The sequence below is a fragment of the Lingula anatina genome, chromosome 1, assembly GCF_051362555.1.
Source record: "Lingula anatina isolate TDL-2025a chromosome 1, LinAna3.0, whole genome shotgun sequence".
NCBI lineage: Eukaryota > Metazoa > Brachiopoda > Lingulata > Lingulida > Lingulidae > Lingula > Lingula anatina.
In genome coordinates, this window is record NC_141767.1 from 67,695,290 (window position 1) to 67,720,977 (window position 25,688).

Consider the following 25,688-nt stretch of genomic DNA (forward strand, 5'->3'; position numbering starts at 1 on the left):
TTTATTTTTTTTTTGGCAGTTAAACAGTTTTTTGTGAAAATTTAATTTTTCACATATTGGCATTTTCAAGGTGTGACTTTAAAGTTCCATGATCTTGAAGACTTTTGCTTGTCACATTTTCTGAATGTTTTTCTGTTGGAAGACCACAAAAATGGAGGATGGATCAACATAGATACTTTGGAATAATGTCAGAAAATATCTCTGGGTCCGCTCATGTTATTGACCATGGTACCTGTTGTGCATGATTAAAATTCAGTGTTTACTGACAGTGCTATTATTAGCATTATTTATTATTGCATCAAAATTGACAAAATGACCTATTTTGCATCTTTATTTTCTGTTTTTTGTCTGTACATTTGACAGCTTTGCTGCCTTGTTTACATCTGAAAGTATAAAGCCAAAATTGTAATAAAGCACTATCAATTCACTTGTTATATATTGATTTGAGGGCAAAAGAAAATTTTACCTTTTGGCTTGAAACTTAAGAACTGATGAATATTTATTATACGCAGGTCAATTTTGAAAATCAGCATGATTGGGTCATTTTTAGGGAATTTATGCTGTTTTTTTAACTTTTTTCAGCATATATGCAGCACCAATAACACAATAAGTGGAAAACTGTTTTTTCTTTTGGCTTGAAACTTACAGAACTGGTGAATATTCATAATACGCAGGTCAAGTTCGAAAATTGGCGTGATTGGACTATTTTTACAAAAGTAAAGCAAAAGCAAAGGAAAACCAATCAGCATTTTGTCTTGCAACTCACAGGAATGATCAATCTGACCAGTATACAGATCAAGTTTGAAAATAAGCTTGATCAGTTAAGTTTTGATGAAGTTATTAGCCTTTTTGTATATAAGTGGTTTTTCTTCAGATTTAATTCTTAAGCATGTTAACAGTCTCATTACGGAACTAATTGGATATGTAAAAGTGTTGTTTTAACATTTTCTGCATTTTAACAATATTGTTAGTTGATTATATAAAAATGACAGTAAACATATTATCGTGCATTGTGTAATAAAGTATCAAAAATGGAAAGGAACTCATCATTGCAGTTCGTCAGATTCAATCATTCACTATGTTCAGAATCTCCAAATGGAGCAAATTGGACATTATAAATTGTTCTATTGATATTTTTCCTATGTCAACAATTTTCCTAGTTGATCATTTAAAAATGACAGTAAATTGATTATTGTTTTATGTAAAAAAGGTGTTGAAAATGGAAAGAAAATCATTTCAGTACAGTTATCTCTTGTTAACATTTTGGCATTTTGAAAGTGTGACTCTGAACTTCCCATGTCCTTGGAGACCTTTCCATATTACATTTTCTGAATATCCATGATACTTTTATTTTTTTATAAAAAAAATTGATGGTTTATTGCTGTTAAGTATTATGTTATATTGCATGAAAGTTGAAGAAAAGCCTATTTTGGACACTGCTGGCAGGATAGCGATTAAGGGAAAACCATGTTACTTATTATAATCAACCTTACTGAAAAGACTGAAGTGCAGCTTGTGTTGGAAAACCTTGTAATTGTTTTCTGTTTTGAAAGCAATGCAGTAGAGTGCTATTTGGTGCAATAAATGTATATGGATAGTAGGCAGTTAATTCAGGGCTATAAAGTAATTTGCTTAATTAATTTTTAAGTTATTTCAGGGTTATAAAATAATTTGCTTAATTAATTTTCAAGTGGCCATTAAATGAGATTACATTAACACACATTGAGATTTCATTGTAAGGTCCCATAGGTTTAGCTCTCTTAACTGTGTCACATAATTAGGAATTGATGATTATTATGCAGGTAAATGTTATTTGATATTGAAAATAAGTTTACAAAAGAAAAATTTTGTGTAACGCTTACATTAATGCTAAAGATGAATAACAGTGCCTTATTATTCTCTAACTCAATACTGTTATTCATATCATGTTAGTAATTGTACAGCTAGATTAAAAGTTTGAATAGCAGCTTTATTGGTATTTTTTGTTATGTTTTATTTTACATTTTCTTTTAATTTTTTTTCAAACACTAGCATCTTCAAGATGACACTTTCAACTGTCATCCACCAGAAGCGCTGTGTATTTTGTTTTTCCACATTAGCAGTTGTGTTGGTTTTTGTCTTTAAACATTGTGTAATATTATTTTATGCACTGCCATCATTTTTCACATATTGGGATTTTCATTATGTGAATTTGAACTCTCACACATGGTCCTGAAACTGTAATCTTATTGACAATGTTATTCTGTTGTATATATTTTTGAAATTTTTATCTTCTACCTACTGGCATTTTCAGTGTGGGACTTATAACTCCCAAGGGTATGTAACAGTTCACTTTTATTGATACTACCTGTTGTGCAATATTTGCGACTTCAATTTGCAGTTAAAGGGATAATAACTGTTCATTTTTGGCAAATTATAATTTTTTTTCTAAAAAGTGTTGTTTTTTTTTATAATCTCTTAAGAAATAAGTATAGCCACCTATGTAGGTCACATGGTCTGATGACAAGTTCAGACATCAGAATAATAGCTGTTACTGCCCTTTTTGTGGTAAAACAAAATATATTATATTTCTGTGAGTTGTTTACACTGTTTAAACTCAAGTTGGATGATTCATATCATGGTTATGCAGCTAGACTGAATGGCAGCTTTAGTGGAATATTTTTGTAATTTTTTCTTTAATGTTTAATTTTTCAAACTGGCATTTTCAAGATGCGACTTATCACTCCCATCCACCAGGAGCCCTGTACTGTTACTTGTAACATTTTCTGTATTTTTGTACCACCAGCGTTAGCGCTGGCGGTACACATGGTTTCGGTCCCCTCCGGATCATTCCGCCGGCTCCGCCGGTTCCGCCGGCTCCGCCGGCTCCGCCGGACGGCTACCGTTACCGCTTCTCCTCCTAGACGGTAAGGCCCCCCGTACCCATCTCATGGATTTAGGTCACCTATAATCTCAACTCGTTCCACGTAAAATTTGGGCTTTGTCGGTATTGGGGTCTGGGTGTGGCACTCATTGCAATGCACCCTTGTCTAAAAATGGCAAAATTAAATGCTAATTATCTACCCTACGGAAGGAGTTATGGGAAAAATTTCTATAGACGGCTTTCCAAAAGTCATATGTGTAGATTTCAAATATACCCTTGGATTTGACCTTTGACCTTTACTTCAAGGTAAAATGGGCCAAAATTTTCAAAAAAATGAAATTTTTTACGAAAAAAAATTTTTTTGCCCTGTTATTCAGACACCACACAGACTTAACCAATAATATTATTGGAAAGTGTTACCCTTCAGGTCATCTTTCATCTCCATGAATTTGGGGTCAATCGGTGCATTTTCACGGGAGTAGCGGCCATAAGATACGAAAACTGAAAACTGTCTCTAATTCGGGAACCGTTAATGCTAGAGACCCATTCTTTTTTGCATTTTGTAGAGCATGTAAAGCCCAACACTGGAGGTGGTCTCGTTTTTTTTGTATTCCATACTGTTTTCGAGTTACGCTGTATCAAAAAGTACATATTGGTGGTAAAAGCAAAATGTGCAGTACGGTAATGGATAATAAATTTTGAACTCTGGAAAAATAAAACATTAGGCTTGGCAAAGCAGACAACTTGTGTTCAAAAATGACATTATTTCATCAAATTTGAACTTCTGAAACTTCAGAGCACCTCCTATTTCAAGAATTTTGACCAAAATGACATTTTCTTTATTTTAATTAATTTTTTCTGTACAAAATTTAAGGCACATTATGGTAACTCCAAAATTATAACATTTAGTCCCTTATATCTCCAAAACTGGCAGAGATAGGTCTATAGTTACTATTGAAGTTGAATAGGAAGTCATATACTGGCAATCTATATGTGACCTTGAAATTGACCTTTGACCTACTTTTCACCATGAACTGAACTTTGCAAATTTTTCTTCCCTTTTATCTCCAAAACTGGCAGAGATAGGTCCATAGTTACTATTGAACTTGAATAGGAAGTCATATACTGGCAATCTATATGTGACCTTAAAATTGACCTTTGACCTACTTTTCACCATGAACTGAACTTTGCAAATTTTGCTTTCCTTTTATCTCCAAAACTGGCTGAGATAGGTCCGTAGTTACTATTGAACTTGAATAGGAAGTCATATACTGGCAATCTAAATGTGACCTTAAAATTGACCTTTGACCTACTTTTCACCATAAACTGAACTTTGCAAAATTTGCTTCCCTTTTATCTCCAAAACTGGCAGAGATAGGTCCATAGTTACTATTGAACTTGAATAGGAAGTCATATACTGGCAATCTAAATGTGACCTTGAAATTGACCTTTGACCTACTTTTCACCATGAACTGAACTTTGCAAACTTTTCTTCCCTTTTATCTCCAAAACTGGCAGAGATAGGTCCATAGTTACTATTGAACTTGAAAAGGAAGTCATATACTGGCAATCTAAATGTGACCTTAAAATTGACCTTTGACCTACTTTTCACCATGAACTGAATTTTGCAAATTTTGCTTTCCTTTTATCTCCAAAACTGGCTGAGATAGGTCCGTAGTTACTATTGAACTTGAATAGGAAGTCATATATCTCCAAAACTGGCAGAGATAGGTCCATAGTTACTATTGAACTTGAATAGGAAGTCATATACTGGCAATCTAAATGTGACCTTGAAATTGACCTTTGACCTACTTTTCACCATGAACTGAACTTTGCAAATGTTTCTTCCCTTTTATCTCCAAAACTGGCAGAGATAGGTCCATAGTTACTATTGAACTTGAATAGGAAGTCATATACTGGCAATCTAAATGTGACCTTAAAATTGACCTTTGACCTACTTTACACCATGAACTGAATTTTGCAAATTTTGCTTTCCTTTTATCTCCAAAACTGGCAGAGATAGGTCAGTAGTTACTATTGAACTTGAATAGGAAGTCATATACTGGCAATCTAAATGTGACCTTAAAATTGACCTTTGACCTACTTTTCACCATGAACTGAACTTTGCAAATTTTTCTTCCCTTTTATCTCTAAAACTGGCAGAGATAGGTCCATAGTTACTATTGAAGTTGAATAGGAAGTCATATACTGGCAATCTAAATGTGACCTTAAAATTGACCTTTGACTTACTTTTCACCATAAACTGAACTTTGCAAATTTTGGTTCCCTTTTATCTCCAAAACTGGCAGAGAAATTGACCCTTGACCTACCTTACGAAGAACTTAAATTTGATTGTACCATATATATTTTTTGCAATAGTTTAAAAATTCTTGTTGATTGCATTTTTACAGCTTGTCAAGCACAAAACTGGTGGCTGTGTCCCTTATTTTGTGTATGTGGGGGTCTACATGAATGAGCTTGCTCCAGCTGGTGGTACAATATTTGGAGGCGGTATCGCCTCTCTGATCCTCTAGTTTAACTTATGTATATATGTAAGTGGCTTAGCTATCTGTCACGCCTACGGAAACTGGCATGCCAGAATCCTAAGCCGCTTAAGCTGAAAGCAATTTAGTGAGAAACCCCTTGGAGTTGGATTGATCCTGTTAGATTGATCTAGGTATGGGAACTCGGTCTAATGCTTGTTACACATTTTACCTTCATCCTAATCCACTGTTATGCAGAATTAGAATTTGATGTTGGCTATGCAGTTACAGTAAGCATAATACATTAGTGCATCAAAATTGACAGTATCCTTTTTCCTGCGTTTTTATTTTCTGTTTTTTGTCTGTACATTTGACAGCTTTTTTTTTTTTTTTTTTTTTTTTTTTTTTTTTTTTTTTTTTTTTTTTTGCATATTTTTAGAACTCTTGTTTATTGCATTTTATAGAGCTTGTCAAGCACAAGACTGGTGGTGGTGTCCAATTTTTTTTTTTTTTTTTTTTTTTGGGGGGGGGGGTCCATACAAATGCGCTAACTCCAGCTGGTGGTACAATATCCAGAAGCGGTATCGCCTCTCTGATCCTCTAGTTTAACTAATAAGACATCTAAAAGTGTTTGGTTGACATTTCCTGCATCTTTACAACATTATTAGTTGATTATGTAAAAATGATGGTAAACTTGTTATCATGTATTGTGTAATAAAGTTTCAAAAATGGAAATAAACTCATGTCATTGCAGTTTGTCAGATTAAATCATTCACTATGTTCAGAATCTCAGAATGGAGGAAATTGGACATTTAACACTGTTGTATTGATATTTTTCCCATCTCATCAATTTTCTTAGTTGATCGTATAAAAATGGCAGTAACCTGTTAATTTTGTTTTATGTTAAAAAAATTGTTAAAAATGGAAAAAAAAAAAAAAAAAAAACATTTCAGAACAGTGCTGTCTTGTTTACATTTTGGCATTTTCAAGATGTGACTTTGAAGTTCCATGGGCATGAAGACCTTTGCTAGTCACATTTTCTGAATATCCATAATACTAATATTTTATTATTAAAATTGATGGTCATTATACTGTTAAACATTATGTAATATTGCTTCAAAATTTGAAAAAAAAAAAAAAAAAAAAAAAACTATTTTGGGCACTGCTCCCATGATGACCATTTAAGAAAAACCATGTCACTTACTGTTCTCAAACTTACAGGAAAGAAACATGGGACTAAAATACAGCTTCAGTAGACAATGCAGTCTGTTTGGTAATTCTTACTGCCAGTTAAACAGTTTTTTGGTGAAAATTTAATTTTTCACATACTGGCATTTTCAAGTTGTGACTTTGAAGTTTCACGACCTTGAAGACCCATGCTAGTCACATTTTCTGAAAATCCATGATAAGTATATTTCATTATTGAAAATTGACGGTCATTATGCTGTTAACCATTATGTAATATGGTATGGCATCAGAATAGAAGAAAACACAATTTTGGGTGCTGCTGCCATGATGATCATTATGGGAAAACCATGTTACTTATGATTGCCAAACTTTCAAAAAAGAAATACAGGACTAAAATGCAGCCTGAGTTGGAAAAGCAGTCTAATTGGCTTCTTTTTCTGGAATTTGCAGTTTAACATAATGTACTTTTGCATCAGAATTAACAGTAGCCTATTTTGTGCATAGTTACTTCCTGTTTTTTGTCTGTACATTTGACAGCTTTGCTACCTTGTTTTAAATATTGGGATTTTCATTGTGTGAATTTGAACTCTCATGGTCCTGAAACTGTAATCTTATTGCAGTGGCGGACTGAGACCGTCTTCTGGGTCTTCCAGATGACGGTCAGATTTTAAAGTGTACATTGATGGGTATCTATTTTTTTCTTTTGGAAGACCATCAAAAGTGGAGGATGGATCAAGAAAGATAATTTGGAATACTGTCAAAAAATATCTTTGGATCCGCTCCTGTTATTGACCTTGCTACCTGTTGTGCATGATTAAAATTCAGTGTTGATTGACTGAGTGTGCTTTTATAAGTATTATTTATTATTGCATCAAAATTGACAAAATGGCCTAATTTCTACATCTTTATTTTCTGTTTTTTGTCTGTACATTTGATAGCTTTGCTGCCTTGTTCTTTACATTTACCAGTTAGCTTTGTTTGATTTGTATTAAGCTTCTGATGATCAAAGTTCTGTATTTATTTTTTGTATTCGTTTATGCAAATTTAGTAAGTGCCAAACTATATTTTTGATAAATGTTATGTATACCAAAATTATATACAAATGTAAACATATTTGTCTGTGTTTTTGTTTTCTATGTATTATCGTTTTGTGAATTTTTGAAAAAATAAATAATGCATGTGGGGAATGTTGCAAGCAACACAGGGATACTCATATAATATAAAGCTAACAGCATGATTACTTGGCATTCAGAGGCCTAGAATAAAATTAACTGTTATGTTTGCTTGCCAACAACTTGAAATATTGATGATTGGTCAGAAAAGTAAAAGCTTTTGGAGAGTAAAAGGATTTTTCTTCTTTTAGAAACACCAATTCCTCCCCTGCTGAGGTGGAAATTTGTCACTTTTTATGTACAGACACAGATGTGACACAGAATTTTTTACGTTTTATTTAAAATTTTTTAAAAATTATTTTTCAAACACTAGCATCTTCAAGATGTGATTTTTTACTCCCATCCACCAGAAGTGCTGTGCATTTTCTGTATTTTTTTGTATATAAGTCTTTTTTCCTCGGATTTAATTCTTAGGCATGTTAACAATCTCATTTGTGAACTAATTAGTAATGTAAAGGTGTTCTTTTGACATTTTCTGCATCTTAACAATATTGTTAGTTGATTATATAAAAATGATGGTAAACCTGTTATTGTGCATTGTGTAATAAAGTGTCAAAAATGGAAATAAACTCATATCTTTACAGTTTGTCAGATTCAATCATTCACCATGTTCAGAATCTCAGAATGGAACAAATTGGACATTTAAAATTGTTCTATTGATATTTTTCCTGTGTCAACAACTTTCTTAGTTGATCATTTAAAAACGACAGTAAATCGATTATTTTGATATATGTAAAAAAAGTGTTGAAAGTGGAAAGAAATTCATTTCAGTACAGTTATCTCTTGTGTACATTTTGGCATTTTGAAGTTGTGACTCTGAACTTCCATGGCCCTGAAGACCTTTCCATATCAAATTTTCTGAATATCCATGATACTTTATTTTATTATTAAAAATTGATGGTCATTATGCTGTTAAGCATTATGTAATATTGCATTCAAATTGAAGACAACCCCATTTTAGACAATGCCTCCATAGTGACCATTAAAGGAAAACCAAGTCACTCACTCTTCTCAAACTTACAGAAATGTAGCATAGCACTAAATTATAGCTTTAGTTGGAAAACCTGTTATATCGGTTAACTTTCTTGGAAATTATATAGTTTTTTGTTACAATTAAAATTTTCACATATGGACATTTTCAAGGTGAGACTTAGTCTTTGAACTTCAATTGGCTTGAATACCATTGCTAGTCACATCTTTTGAATAGCTATGATACATTTACTTTATTATTAAAAATTGATGGCCATTGTGCTGTTAAGCATTATGTTAAATTGAATAAAAGATGAAAAAACCCTTTTTTGGACATCGCTGCTGGGATGACCATTAAGGAAAAACCATTTAACTTATGATATTCTAACGTACTGAAAAGTTTCATAGGACTGAAGTGTAGCTTGTGTTGGAAATCAGTGTGATTGTTTTCTGTTTTGGAAGCAATGCAGCTCTATGGAGTGTTACAGTATATGGGGCTACTGTTTATGGATGGTGGTAATTGTCCCTTGGGATAATCACTAGCTAAATTCAGAGCTATAAAATTTCTTGCCTAATTGATTTTCAAGTGCCCATTAAATAAGATTACATAGACACACGTTGAGATTTCCCATTCAAGTCCTATTGGTTAAGCTCTCTTAACTGTGTCACATAATTAGGAATTGGTGATAATTATGCAGGTAAATGTTGTTTAATATTGCAAATAAGTTTACAAAAGAAAAAAATTTGTGTAATGCCAACATTAATGCTATAGATGAATAACAGTGCCTTATTATCCTCAAACACGTTGGGATTATTCATATCATGTTAAGGAGGGAATGTAGGTTTGAGATTTTCTCTTAAAATAAAGGTCTTGGCTTTTTTATTCCTGTCATATTCATTTAACGTATCTTCAAAATATCTAATTATGCTTGGAACACAGCTTTAACTTCATCGTGTGACGTAATATTGGGATTTTGGGGACAAAAACACCATTTTTATACACCTGATTTTCTCAGGCACCTGGACAGCTATAAACTTGCTTTTGATGTCATTATGACACTTGAACAAAGTACTACAGCATGGAGTCAGGGATTTTTCTTCAGACACTTATTGTTGATTTTATCTATAAAAACGTGAAATTACATCAAAATATTAGGGAATTTTCACTTTCAAAGTCTATAAATTAGAAAAGAGAGGATCAATCAAAATTTCTTAAAAAGCACTTTTAGAGCATACTGTTCATAATTAGCATGGTGAATTTGGTCTCCCTCAGGTGTACAGGTAGATAGTTAAAGCTTGTTAAGATAACGCTATCTCGTCAATATTGAAAGCAAAGAAAACGAGCAAAAACACTTTCAGTGAAGTTAATTAGTACCACCAGCGTATACGCTGGCGGTACTCATGGTTTTAGTCCCGACCCGTCTCGTACAGCTCCGCCGGCTCCGTTGGCTCCTGCGGCTCCGCCGGCTCCTGCGGCTCCACAGTCGGGCGCCGGAAACAAGTCACCGTTACCACTTCTCCTCCTAGACTGCCAGGACCTGTGTCCCCATCTCTTGGATTTAGGTCACATATAATCTCAACTTGAACACCCTGGTTTTTTTGTCTCTGTCGGTGCATTGGCCTGGGCGTGACACTTGTTGAAACGCACCCTTGTCAAAATTTTTGAAAATTCAAGACTAAATATCTCCCAAACCAAAGGAATTATGGGAAAAATTACTACAAAAGTCTGACCGAAAGTCATATGTGGAGATTTCAAATATGCCCTTTGATTTGACTTTTGACCTTTTTTTCAAGGTCAAACAAGCCAAAATTTTCTAAAAATGGGAATTTTCTGCAAAAAAATATTTGTTTATGCTATTTTTTGGAAAGTACACAGATCTAAGCTCTCCTGTTACAGTGAGGGGTTACAATTGGGGACTCCTTTCATCTTTGGGAGTTTGGGGTCAATCGGTGCATTTCCACGGGAGAAGCAGCCATTAGATACCGAAACTGAAAACTTGCCTTTATTCTGGAATGGTAAATGCCAGAGACCTTTTGTTCATCGCACTTTATAGAACTTGTCAAGTGCAATACTGGAGGTGGTGTCCATTTTTTTGTTTTCGATATGGTTTAGGCATTGCGCTATATCAAAAATTACAACATCGCAATATTCAGTGGGGAAAATGTTAAATATTCCAAAACTGGCAGAGATACGCCCATAGTTACTATTGAACTTGAATAGGAAGTTATATACAAGTAATCTAACTGTGACCTTTAAATTGACCTTTGACCTACTTTTCACCATGAACTGAACTTTGCAAATTTTCTAGCCCTTCTATCTCCAAAACTGGCAGAGATACACCCTTAGTTACTATTGAACTTTAATAGGAAGTTATATACTGGTAATCTAACTGTGACCTTTAAATTGACCTTTGACATACTTTTCACCATGAACTGAACTTTGCAAATTTTCCAGCCTTTATATCTCCAAAACTGGCAGAGATACACCCATAGTTACTGTTGAACTTGAATAGGAAGTCATATACTGGCATTCTTATTGTGACCTTGAAATTGACCTTTGACCTACTTTTCAACATGAACTGAACTTTGTAAATTTTCTATCCCTTATATCTCGAAAACTGGCAGAGATAGGTCCAAAGTTACTATTGAACTTGAATAGGAAGTCATACACTGGCAATCTTACTGTGACCTTGAAATTGACCTTTGACCTACTATTTATGATGAACTGCACTTTGCATGTTTTCTGGCCTTCATATCTCCAACATTGGCAAAGAAATGCCCATAGCTACTATTAAACTTATATAGGAAGTCATATACTGTGACCTTGAAATTGACCTTTGACCTACTTTTTTACCTCAAACTGAACTCTGCATATTTTCTTGCCCTTCATATCTTCAAAACTAGCAGAGATCTGCCCAGTGTTGTCCCTAGGTTTTCTCTTTTGTCAGCATTCCGGTATATGCATTACTGATAATGCATTTCAAGGAAAACCAATAGGCCTATTGTCTAGAAAATCACAGGAGTGATCAGTGTTAGGAAAATACAGGTTAATTAGGACATCTCCTTGATTGGACCATTTTAACTGTTATGTTTTTTTGATTTTTTTTTTTTTTTTCATATTTTGAGAACTCTTGTTTATTGCATTTTATAGAGCTTGTCAAGCACAAGACTGGTGGTGGTGTCCATTTTTTTTTTTTTTTTTTTTTTGGGGGGGGGGTGTCCATACGAATGCGCTTACTCCAGCTGGTGGTACAATATCCAGAGGCGGTATCGCCTCTCTGATCCTCTAGTTGTCCATATAAGCAAATAAAATTGTTGACAGCTTTACCTGTTATCGTTCTGACGATCGCGAAGATGGGTACTCTTTTGCCGGTTGAAATTAGCTTGTTTGCATGTATTTGGATGTCAGAAAATCTTATTTTTGTATCAATCTCACCTCCTGTTAGTAACTTCAAGGGGTTACCGCTAGCACTGCCAGAATGATTGACAGGCAATCTAGTAAGCCCTAATGACCCAAGTAATCAGTGGCCACGTCAATTGCCGTCGGGGCAAGTGTTAGGGATGCGCTCTAGGATGTGCACACAATAGCAGCATCGCATGCGGTCTTGTCCACATTCGCCAAGCGAAAAATGGTTCGAAAACAGGTGGAAAGGTTAGATATTATCATTGTTGATTTTCCGATTACCAATGGTAAGCAGAAATAAATAGGAGTTGAGCCTCGATGCTAGGGCCGAATTGCCCAAGTTGCATAGATTCAGGGGCGTAACCAGACCTTAAAAAAATTGTACGCACAGATTTTTTACATTCCCACCAAAATATAGACTAACGCAAGAGATGAAGGACAGCGTAATCACAGCATATGTACCACACACCACAGCTTAATTTCCATTAATAATAAAACATCATTTAGTCAGAAATATTCTCGCAATTAAAAAAGTTTCAATAAACTTATTACCCAGAATGGTATATTTATTTAAAAGGAGGCTTGCTTCGCATACGTGGAACGCCCTTCGAATAATCCTGGATCCGCCTCTGAGTTGAACTAACATTAGATTTCATTAACCTTACATGTGGATGCATGGCTCCCCATAACAACCAATTGTACGACACGACAGAGCTCTGATACATCAAAGTTTTATTATATGTTTGTAAAAATTGTCCATGTCACCCTGTTAGTTTGGAGGGATAAGCTGGGTCAAGTCCGTGTCAAAATTCTTTGACGCTTTGCAGGAAAAATCCTTCTTTCGTTTCTCTAGCTCCTTATGAAACCTGGTGTCCAGATTTTATCTAATGCCCTCAGGGTTGCGTGAGCTGCTCTTTGAAAATAACACAGATATTTTACCTGAGATAAATATTGCCAGCGAGGCTTCAGGTGAGTTGTGGGCCACTGAACCCTCCAATAAAGAGGTAAAGGAAGTTCGTTAGATGGACGATTAAGATAAAACTTGTTAAGGTTTCAGGCATTGTTTACCTCAGTTCAATAAAAGTATGCAAGACGGGGGGAGGGGGGTGTCAGAACAATTGTGCCTATACAATTGATACAGAGGATTTGTTCATACAGGTGATTTTAATAAGCAGAGAATTTCTTTATATTCCGTGAAAAATACACTAAATTTATATAAAATAATATCATGGTTGGCCAAAAAAATGTACGCACAGTGCATCCGTGCGTATGCCTAGTTACCCCCATGTATATTTTTAAAATCTAACACTAAACTGCATCGACCTGTTGGCGAAAATGGATAGAAAGAATGACGATTGTTGTCACGCGTAGCAAGCAACGGAATTTTCTTCTTTTCTTTTGCGTATCTCAAAAAGTTAACAAGAAAATCGAAAGAACGCGTGTAACAACAAGCAATATTCAAGGGAGAACGAGTATTTCGAGCAAATCCAATGTGTCGGAAAAGATTCATCTTAGCGCTGATCACAATCAAGAGAGACTATCAAAACAGCTTAAGCGGAACAATAGGCACTGCTTTGCCGATCGCTGTTTATTGCAAAGGGGGCATGGCGCATCCCTGTTCTATTGTTTCCCTAGACGTGCTGATGCTGCTAAGGTCCGCCCACCGAGTTTACCCATGCCAACGGCCCTTGACAACGAAGGCGGGGCATATACCAGGCCACCGCTGTCGATGTGTGCAGCATCAGAAAAATCAGAAAAAAACAAATTTTTTGTTCAAAATGTAAAAATTTTATTCTGTTAAACGTTAGATACACGTTTAACCAATAATTAGACATAAAAAACCAAAAATGGCTATTTTTAGCTATATTTGGGTACATCCGCTCCTTAATACAGCAAGATTAAAAGTTTGATTAGCAGCTTTATTGGAATTTTTTTTTTTGTGTGTGTGTGTGTGTTTTCTTTTTAATTTTTTTCTAAACACTGGCATTTTCAACTCCCATCCACCTGAAGCTCTTCAGGTTTTCTGTATTTCCACATAAGCAGTTGCATAGGTTTTTATGTCTTTAAACAATATGTAATATTATTTTATGCACTGTCAACATTTTTCAAATATTGGGATTTTCATTATGTGAATTTGAACTCTCATGGTCCAGAAACTATAATCTTATTGCAGGGGTGGATTGAGGCCGTCTTCTGGGTCTTTCAGATGATGGTCAGATTTTAAAGTTTACATTGACTGGTATAAATTTTTTTCTGTTGGAAGACCATCAAAAGTGTAGGATGGATCAACAAATATAATTTGGAATACTGTCAGAAAATACCTCTGGATATGCTCCTGTTATTGAGCATGTTACCTGTTGTGTATGAGTAAAATTCAGTGTTGATTGACAGTGCTATTATAAGCATTATTTATTATTGCATCAAAATTGACAAAATGACCTATTTTGCATCTTTATTTTCTGTTTTTTTGTCTGTACATTTGACAGCTTTGCTGCCTTGTTTTTAGAAATATATATCGAAACTCATTCACCACCGATCTTGCCTAGATGTTATTGAAACTGTTCTTTTGATTTTTTTATAAAAAAGTTTTTGCTGTTTGTTTTAGGTATATTTGTCATCTTTTCTATTTACAGATTTTTTTTGGTACTCGAAAACAGTATTTGGGACCCAAATCCTGGCTTGTTTTGAAGAAACTATATATGAAAGTGGCTGTGACTTGTTAATGCTACAGTTTAAAGCCGAAAGAGAGGATACAGAGTCCAAGTAGGGTGCATGTTTTATTGAAGTGTATTAAAAGTTAAAGCACATATTACCATTTACTATGGCACTATTCAGAATGAGAAGAGCTGAGTGCTAGCAGGTCCATGGCCTAAATATGGCGGACCCACATGAAAGGAAGACCACTTAATCCTGTAATGGTCTCTCTACCTCTTTCACGCCTCCCCTCGCATCTTCCCTGCAGGGGCACAGTAATTAAATCTCATCTCAATTCGACCAGTCGAGGGAATATTTAGGCCATGGACCAACTAGCACTCTGCTCTTCTCATTCTAAATGGTCCCTGTGTATTACATACTGTAGTTGTTTTTAATTTTTCTGACCAAGGTGACTTTAACAGTGCTGCTCAAAATCGTTGTCATACCCTTGAAGATATGGGCTTTTAATAATCTTACAGTCTTTTTAAACTCTACATATGTTGATATTTTGGCTGCTTTCTTCCTCACAGTAAGCACTGATCATTGTACCACCAGCGTAGGCGCTGGCGGTACACATGGTTTTAGTCCCGACCCGTATGTTCCGCCGGCTCCTGCGGCTCCGCCGGCTCCTGCGGCTCCGCCGCCAAGTCACCGTTACCGCTTCTCCTCCTAGACTACTAGGGCCTGCGTACCCATCTCTTGGATTTAGGTCACCTATAATCTCAACTCGTTCCACGTAAAATTTGGGCTTTGTCGGTATTGGGGTCTTGGTGTGGCACTCATTGCAATGCACCCTTGTCCAAAAATGGCAAAATTAAATGCTAATTATCTACCCTACGGAAGGAATTATGGGAAAAATTTCTACAGATGGCTTTCCAAAAGTCATATGTGTAGATTTCAAATATGCCCTTGGATTTGACCTTTGACCTTTATTTCAAGGTCAAACGGGCCAAAATTTTCAAAAAAACGGAATTTTTTACGAAAAAAAATTTTTTTGCGCTGTTATTCAGACACTACACAGACTTAACCAATAATATTATTGGAAAGTATTACCCTTTGGGTCATCTTTCATCTCTGTGAATTTGGGGTCAATCGGTGCATTTTCACGGGAGTAGCGGCCATAAGATACCGAAACTGAAAACTGTCTCTAATTCGGGAACCGTTAGCGCTAGAGACCCATTCTTTTTTGCATTTTGTAGAGCATATAAAGCCCAATACTGAAAGTGGTCTCCGTTTTTTTGTATTTCGAGTTACGCTGTATCAAAAAGTACCTATTGGTGGTGAAAGCAAAATGTGCAGTACGGTAATGGATAATAAATTTTGAACTCCCGAAAAATAAAACATAAGGCTTGGCGAGGCAGACAACCTGTGGTCAAAAATGACATTATTTCATCGAATTCGAACATCTGGAACTTCAGAGCACCTCCCATTTCAAGAATTTTGACCAAAATGATCTTTTCTTTATTTTAATTAATTTTTTCTGTACGAAATTTATGGCACATTATTGTAACTGCAAAATTATAACATTTAGTCCCTTATATCTCCAAAACTGGCAGAGATAGGTCCATGGTTACTATTGAACTTGAATAGGAAATCACATACTGGCAATCTAAGTGTGACCTTGAAATTGACCTTTGACCTACTTTTCATCATGAATTGAACTTTGCAAATTTTGGTTCCCTTTTATCTCCAAAACTGGCAGAGAAAGGTCCATAGTTACTATTGAACTTGAATAGGAAGTCATATACTGGCAATCTAAATGTGACCTTGAAATTGACCTTTGACCTACTTTACACCATAAACTGAACTTTGCAAATTTTGTTCCCTTTTATCTCCAAAACTGGCAAAGATAGGTCTATGGTTACTATTGAACTTGAATAGGAAGTCATATACTGGCAATCAAAATGTGACCTTGAAATTGACCTTTGACCTACTTTTTATCATGAATTGAACTTTGCAAATTTTGGTTCCCTTTTATCTCCAAAACTAGCAGAGATAGGTCCATAGTTACTATTAAACTTGAATAGGAAGTCATATACTGGCAATCTTAATGTGACCTTGAAATTGACCTTTGACCTACTTTACACCATAAACTGAACTTTGCAAATTTTTAATGCTTTTATTTTAAAAACTGGCAGAGATACGCCCATAGTTACTATTGAATTTGAATAGAAAGTCATACGAGGCAATTTACTGTGACCTTAAAATTGACCTTTGACCTACTTTTAACCATGAACTGAAGTTTGCAAATTTTGTTCCCTTTTATCTCCAAAACTAGCAGAGATAGGTCCATAGTTACTATTGAACTTGAATAGGAAGTCATATACTGGCAATATAAATGTGACCTTGAAATTGACTTTGACCTACTTTACACCATAAACTGAACTTTGCAACTTTTTAATGCTTTTATTTTCAAGACTGGTAGAGATATGCCATAGTTACTATTGAATTTGAATAGAAAGTCATACGAGGCAATCTAAGTGTGACCTTGAAATTGACCTTTGACCTACTTTTCATCATGATATGAAGTTTACAAATTTTGGTTCCCTTTTATCTCGAAAACTGGCAGAGATAGGTCCATAGTTACTATTGAACTTGAATAGGACGTCATATACTGGCAATCCAAATGTGACCTTGAAATTGACCTTTGACCTACTTCACACCATAAACTGAACTTTGCCACTTTTTAATGCTTTTATTTTCAAAACTGGCAGAGATACGCCCATAGTTACTATTGAATTTGAATAGAAAGTCAAACGAGGCAATTTACTGTGACCTTAAAATTGACCTTTGACCTACTTTTTACCATGAACTGAAGTTTGCAAATTTTGTTCCCTTTTATCTCCAAAACTAGCAGAGATAGGTCCATAGTTACTATTGAATTTGAATAGGAAGTCATATACTGGCAATCTAAATGTGACCTTAAAATTGACCTTTAACCTACTTTTAACCATGAACTTAACTTTGCAAATTTTGGTTCCCTTTTATTTCCAAAACTGATAAGATACGCCCATGGTTACTATTGAATTTGAATAGGAAGTCATATACTGGCAATCTAAGTGTGACCTTGAAATTTACGTTTGACCTACTTTTTATCATGAATTGAAGTTTACAAATTTTGGTTCCCTTTTAACTCCAAAACTGGCAGAGATAGATCCATAGTTGCTATTGAACTTGAATAGGAAGTCATATACTGCAAATTTACTGTGACCTTGAAATTGACCTTTGACCTACCTTACTATGAACTGAACTTTGATTGTACCATTTTTAGTTATTTATATATTTTTTTTGCATATTTTGAGAATTCTTGTTGATTGCATTTTTTACAGCTTGTCAAGCACAAGACTGGTGGTGGTGTCCCTTTTTGTGTGTGTGGGGGGGTCTATACGATCGCGCTTACCCCAGCTGGTGGTACAATATTCGGAGGCGGTATCACCTCTCTGATCCTCTAGTTTGACATTACCTAGGTTGCATATTTGTCAGCAGCCTTTGACACAAACCACGAGATTTTGTTCAATAGACCAATTGTTTCAATCAGTTGTTTCGGTATAGATGGTATTGCATTGGCATGGTTCAAATCATAACTGTCTATCAACACCACTAGCTTGTGGTGTACCATAAGGCTCTGTACTTTGCCCCATCTTGTTCACTCTTGACGCGTCACCAATTGAGGACATTGTCTCTAAGCACTGTTTTAACCTAATGCTATATGCAGATGACTCACAAATTTATATTGTTTGCAACAGGCCATCAGATGTTAGCTGTGTAGCTAGGGTAAAATGAAGTGTACTTCTTTTATGCATGTAGATTGTGGGGGCCGTAGGCTACATGTCAGCTGCCAAAGGCAGCCGTGGGGTGTAGGGGTGGGGGTTTAGAGGTCCTTTTGAAAATGACGACACGTAGAGCCCTTTTAAAAAATCTAGCTAGAAATGGTTTATTGTACCACCAGCGTTAGCGCTGGCGGTACACATGGTTTTAGTCCCGTCCGGATCGTTCCGCCGGCTCCTGCGGCTCCGCCGGACGGCTACCGTTACCGCTTCTCCTTCTAGACGGTAAGGGCCCCCGAACCCATCTCTTGGATTTAGGTCACCTATAATCTCAACTCGTTCCACGTAAAATTTGGGCTTTGTCGGTATTGGGGTCTTGGTGTGGCACTCATTACAATGCACCCTTGTCTAAAAATGGCAAAATTAAATGCTAATTATCTACCCTACGGAAGGAATTATGGGAAAAATTTCTACAGACGGCTTTCTAAAAGTCATATGTGTAGATTTCAAATATGCCATTGGATTTGACCTTTGACCTTTATTTCAAGGTCAAAATGGCCAAAATTTTCAAAAAAATGAATTTTTTTACGAAAAAAAAAAAAATTTGCCCTGTTATTCAGACACCACACAGACGTAACCAATAATATTATTGGAAAGTGTTACCCTTCAGGTCATCATTCATCTCCGTGAATTTGGGGTCAATCGGTGCATTTTCACAAGTTTAGCGGCCATAAGATACCGAAACTGAAAACTGTCTCTAATTCGGGAACCGTTAATGCTAGAGACCCATTCTTTTTTGCATTTTGTAGAGCATGTAAAGCCCAACACTGATAGTGGTCTCGGTTTTTTTGTATTCCATACTGTTTTCGAGTTACGCTGTATCAAAAAGTACATATTGGTGGTGAAAGCAAAATGTGCAGTACGGTAATGGATAATAAATTTTGAACTCCGGAAAAATAAAACATAAGGCTTGGCAAAGCAGATAACTTGTGTTCAAAAATGACATTATTTCATCAAATTTGAACTTCTGGAACTTTAGAGCACCTCCCATTTCAAGAATTTTGACCAAAATGACCTTTTTTTAATTTTAATTAATTTTTTCTGTAGGAAATTTATGGCACATTATGGTAACCCCAAAATTATAACATTTAGTCCCTTATATCTCCAAAACTGGCAGAGATAGGTCCATAGTTACTATTGAACTTGAATAGGAATTCATATACTGGCAATCTAAATGTGACCTTGAAATTGACCTTTGACCTACTTTTTACCATGAATTGAACTTTGCAAATTTTGCTTCCCTTTTATCTCCATAACTGGCAGAGATAGGTCCATAGTTTCAATTGAACTTGAATATGAAGTCATATACTGGCAATCTAAATGTGACCTTGAAATTGACCTTTGACCTACTTTTCACCATGAACTGAACTTTGCAAATTTTGCTTCCCTTTTATCTCCAAAACTGATTAAAATTGTAAGACAAAATCTTCTTACCATATGAGTAAAAAATATGAAAAAAAAATTGGGGGTCCCCACGCTCGTTTTCGAGAGGAGGCGTTCCGAAAAACGCTACGTTTATTACATTGCGTTGTATGGGGATTTTGCCAAAATGCCCTTAATTTTGCTGAAAAATGCAAAAATAAAAAATTCTGCCCTAGCGATTTTAATTTTATGTGGATATGTTATAGATCTTGGTAGATCTCAAAGAAATTTACAAAAAAATATGTACCACACCACGCTTGTTTTTGAGCCAGGGCTGCTTGAACATCGATTTTTTATCAAATTTATATAGGAATCAATGGAAATTTCCAAGCAAATTTAAATAAATATGTTTTGTATCGTGGGTTTTTTAACCCATACGCTTATTTTGCTTCCATGAAAATTATATTTATACTTCTCTGCATCAGCTAACCAAATTTCATAAAGTCTGCTTATCCTATTCATAAAAAATAGATATTCAAATGTTGAAAGTATCAGTTGGATTTTAGTATGCCTCATGGAATGCCGCCATATTGGATTTTTCATAGGCTGGACCTACAAGCACATGTGTCAATCTCTTGTGACTTTTATCTTCCTATTCTTTTTTCTTACTGGTTTATACATTTTTAACATTGAGATAGCTGGATAAATTGTTTGCTTTGTATATTTTAATATACATTGTTTAAACAATGTATCAATTTCTTACTACTGGTACGTTACATGTAGCCATATTTCTTGACAAACGTGCTTTGGAAACTAGGTGGCAAAAAGTTAGAATATTCATCTAAAGACATCTTTTGGTTATCAGTTTATTTCGATTTCATATTATATTTACAACATGAAATCAAACAAATATATATATAATAAATATACATACTTATTTAAAATGTAGGCATTAACGACATCCTACATTCATTTTTCTTATTACTTTATACATTTTGTTACTCTTATTTGTGTTTAGATTAATCTCACATAGAAGACAATAAAGACCATCTAGACCTCTTTGAAATGACATGTGCAAATGAAATAAAAATCAAATAACAGAGATCTTCCTGGGTCAAAATCTAGCTGGGCCATTTTTAAAAAATGTGTGCCATGAATTTTTTTGTGATAATTCTTTATGTTTCAATATCCTTTTTTATTCTAATTTTAATCATATTAAGATTAAAAACACTAAAAAATGGCTTGGTGCTCCTTCTCTTTTCGCACGGCCAAGGATTATGAGATCAAAGGATTTTCTGCTCTTTATTATTGCATACATCAACTAAATTTTTTGACTCAAGACAACATTATAATACAACATTTGAATAATTTCTGTTAAGTAATTTACAAACTAAATTGTTAATGATTGGGTTAATTTGGATAAAGTTGGAATAAAGTATAATTTTACTTCTAAAATATACTGTTTATTTTCCCAGCATAAAGAAGTATTACATGTATTTGCATAAAAAAAAACCTTGGTCCGCTGTTGTGTGTTTTAGGTTTTGTCCATTTGCACTTTAACAAAACCATTACAAGAATGACATCGCAACATGCTGGATGGGTGCACACCTATTGCATCTTTTCAGGAGAGCTAAAAATCGCACTGTTTACATGTCATATTGTTCAATAACATACTTAAATCAACAACAAAATGCCATGAGTCTAATTCAGGGGCGGATTTAGGCCGTCTTCTGGGTCTTCCGGAAGACGGTCAGATTTTCAAGTTTACATTGACGGGTATCTAATTTTTTCTGTCGGAAGACGGTCAAAAAATAGAGGATGGATCAACAAAATATAATATGGAAGACCGTCAGAAAATATCTCTGGATCCGCCCCTGTAATTATTTTAACTAATTGTGAGAGAAAAGAGAATTGTTTTCAGCATACAAATCACCGCAAACTGGGTGATCGGAAACCAATGCTGAAGAAGACTATGTCTTGCTGCACACATCGTAACCATATGACAAATCTTAGCAATACACTTTGTGTTCAAAATGCAAGCCCCTGTGAATGTTTTCTGTGAGATAAGATCATGTCACTGCTATACAAGCCTTACTAAAACGCTCCTTTTCAATCTCTTCTTCGCGTAATTGCGTACACTGCGGCATTTGTAAACAAAGTCGCAAGTGGGTACTTTACGTCGTAAAAGACCAAGCGTTCACTGAATACGCAGTGCATTGTTGACATATTGACAAATTCGTAGCGATTCGACCAAAATAACATCAAATATTTCATACAGATTTCTTAAAAGAATGAATTACGTATTTTATTGCATGTTATATTTTCATAATTAGCCGCTATCGCAAAATACTACTCATGCACGAAATCTGCGCAGATCGCAAAAAAAGCTAATATGAGAGAACGTCCTTAACCCTTCAAACTAACTGGGTGGCATGGGCAATTTTTACAAAATTTACAAACAATTAAACTTACATATTTTACAAACTAACAGGGTGGCATGGGCAATTTTTACAAAATTTACAAACAATTAAACTTACATATTTTACAATTTTATCCTTTAATATAATTTTTGGAGGCATGCGCCCACATGTAAGCTGGGTGATGTCATATAAAGTTCAACCTAGAGAAGCCGACCATGGAGTGGATATCATGAAGTGGATAACAAGAAGGCGTCATAATGGTACAACGATCTGAGCGTTCAGTTTTTCAGATTATTTTTTGAAAACTCAGGATAAATACAGCAAACCCCATCAAACAGCAGTACCGCACCGTTTTCAGAAATTAGCTTGATACAAGCAGGCACAATCTATATAAGAGGCCAAAGTTTGTGTCAGTAAGCCCCTATTTAAATAAATATACGGTAATGTGCCATGAATTTCGAACAGTAGAAAATAATTAAATTTGGGAAAAGATCGTTCTGTCCGAAATTCATGAAATGGAGGTGCTCAGAACTTCTGAAAGTTCGAATTTCATGGAATTCTGTCAATTTTGACCGGAAGTTGTCTGTTCGTCGCTAAGCCTTCTGTTATCTTCTCCCGACGATCTATTTAGATTTACCATAATTTACCATAATGAGTGTCGTTAATTGCGACCAAAGGTATACACGTACTTTCACCCGATCACTGTGTATGGCCCATAGATAGAGCGGTACTGTTGTCTAGGGCCGCAAAACAGCATCGTTATCAGTAGTGTCGTTTTTCAAAAGCGATTCTGGCAGCCAGAAACTAGTGTCGTTTTTCAAAAACGATCCTGGCTCTCAGAAAGGGAGTGGACGGAGGGAGAGACGGTCAACGATTAGCGTCTGCCACGGCCAGATAACCTTTACTAAGGAAGCTTAGTGTTACCGTTGCTCCTTTCCGTGCACTGAAACCGAGACGACAGCCGATCAGTGTCTATGGCGCATGTGCAGGTAGCCTTCATCTGCGATAAGTGTCTTCCGCGACCAGGTTCGTTGCCTTTACCGTTAAAGTCGGGCAGAGCTTTACGCGCGAATGCGTCCTCATCTCGCCGTTCGCGGGTTGGTGTCTCCGACGCATACGTAGCCTTCCCTGCAGAAGCCGGCCTCGGCACTACGGCCTCTCCTCCGTGCGGGGAGGCCACTACGACCGCAGATCGGTACGTGCGGCGCACAGGTAGCCTTCGCCACGGCAGCCGAACTGTGTATTACGGTCTCTCTCCGTCGTGCGCTGCGACCAAGATGACCGCTGATTGTTGTCTGTGATCAAATATACTAGGTTTTTTTTTTTTTGGGGGGGGGGGGGGGGGTGCAGGGCCGTTTTTTTTTCGCTCAGACAACCCAATCTTAACCAGCAGCAGCAACTGATTTCCTGGCGCATAGTTGCGTCAACGTACGCATTTGAAAAGTGTGTACGTTTTGTCATTGAAACCATCTTCAAACAAACGCGAGAGATAGGTAATCTAGAGTAAACCGAAAAGGCAGTTTTTATATTCGTTCAAGGGACTGGAAGATCGTCAATGGGAGATAGTGAGCGATCTGAGCGCGACAATAAGCCAATTTCCACACTAGTTCAAGGGACTTCGTTACTATATTCGTCAGCAAGAGATCGTCAGCGATCCGAGCAAGCATAGAAGCTTGGACTTTTTGTCCATGCTAAAAGGCAATTTTCATGTAGTCAGCAGGATATGGTTTGCTGGTTTGCGACAGGGGCGTAACCATGCATACGCACGGATACACTGTGCGTATATAATTTTTTGGCAAACCATGATATTATTCTCTATAAATCTAGTGTACTTTTCAAGGAATATTATCGAAAATCCCCTTCGATTATAAGTTAACGTCACCTGAATGTACAAATTCTCTGTATAATTTATATATGCACCATCGTCTGACACCCTTCTCGTTTGCTTTCACAGAACTGAGGTAAACAATACTCCTTACCATCTGAAGTCCGATCTTAATCGTCCATCTAGCTGGAACTTGCTTTACCTCTTAATTAGAGGGTAAAGTGCCCTTCAGCTCACAGGTAGCTTTTGTCTTGAGTGTATCGAACGCGATATTTATCTCAGATAAAAATCTACGTGTGTGTTATTTTCAAAGAGCTGCTCCAGCAGACCTGGGGGCACTAGATAAATCTGATCATCGGGCTAAACAAGGAGCCAGAGAAACAAAGGAAGATTGATTTTTCCTGCAAAGTTTCAAAGAATTTTGACACGGACTTGATCCAGCTTAACCCTCCAAACTAACTGGGTGGCTGGCATGGGCAATTTTTACAAAATTTACAAACAATTAAACTTAGATATATTACAATTTTATCCTTTAATATAATTTTGGGAGGCATGCACCCGCATGTAAGCTGGGTGATGTCAGTACAGTAAGCCCCTAGTTAAATAAATATACCCTTATGAGCAAGGGTTTTCCCAGCGAACTGTCCAGCCGTCATTTGGACGGCCGCTGACGGCCTACATGTATATTTTCAAAGACGGCTAGACGGCTTGCGACTTTTTTTTAATGACGTCTTGGCTTGTCGGGACAGCCGTGGACGTTGTAAGACATTTTCTTAGAGTAATTTGACGTACCTAGCTTTTATGATGCGTCACAGATGAATGGTACTACTTTGTAGTGTACGCTGATATCCAGTCACGACAAAACTACTTCCTAAAGCTTACAAAACACAATAAAATGTTTCTATGAACTTTAAGATACACATTCCACGCCGTATGCAGCAGTGACAAGAGTGACCTTCATGCGGTACAAAACACTAAGCAAACTACAGGCCAATTTGTGAAAGGGAACACCTTCCGGACATTCATACGCACGGCAACTGACAAAGCTGATTGACAAAAAGGAAAATTTCCAATTTTCAGCGAGAGATCGTTTGCAATCCGAGAGAGACCAGGAGGCAATTTTCATATTTGTTAAAGAGACTTCGTAAGCCAAAGGGCGAGACAAGAACGCAATTTTCGTATCGTCAGCGGGAGATCGTTGGCAATCTGAGCAAAACGAGAAAGCTCATACTCGTTCAGTGGCTTTCGTTTGCGGAAGATCGTCAGCCGGAGATCGTTCTCGATTGTTTTTAACACTCCCTCCCGATTGGAATTTATAATTTTTAAAAATATTTTTCATTTCATTTGTACATTTCAAGTGACTTCATTAGCGGAAGATCGTCGGCGGGAGATCGTGAACGATCTGAGCGAGACAAGAAAGCAATAATGGTAATCTTTATTGCAGCTCTTAATATTGCTCTTTTGTTCTGTTACTGAAGTCTC

General features: G+C 36.0%; 1 protein-coding gene across 2 annotated transcripts in view; it reads left to right on the top strand.

Annotated features, from left to right (window-relative positions):
- The window catches only part of LOC106181906 (uncharacterized), a 120,319-nt gene that overhangs the window by 71,751 nt on the left and 22,880 nt on the right, over positions 1–25,688 (top strand). For both annotated transcript variants that reach the window (XM_087002253.1, XM_087002252.1), the window contains exon 5: positions 14,712–14,841. In XM_087002253.1, coding sequence (XP_086858379.1) covers positions 14,712–14,841 — 130 coding nt within the window. The remainder of the gene's footprint in view (positions 1–14,711; positions 14,842–25,688) is intronic.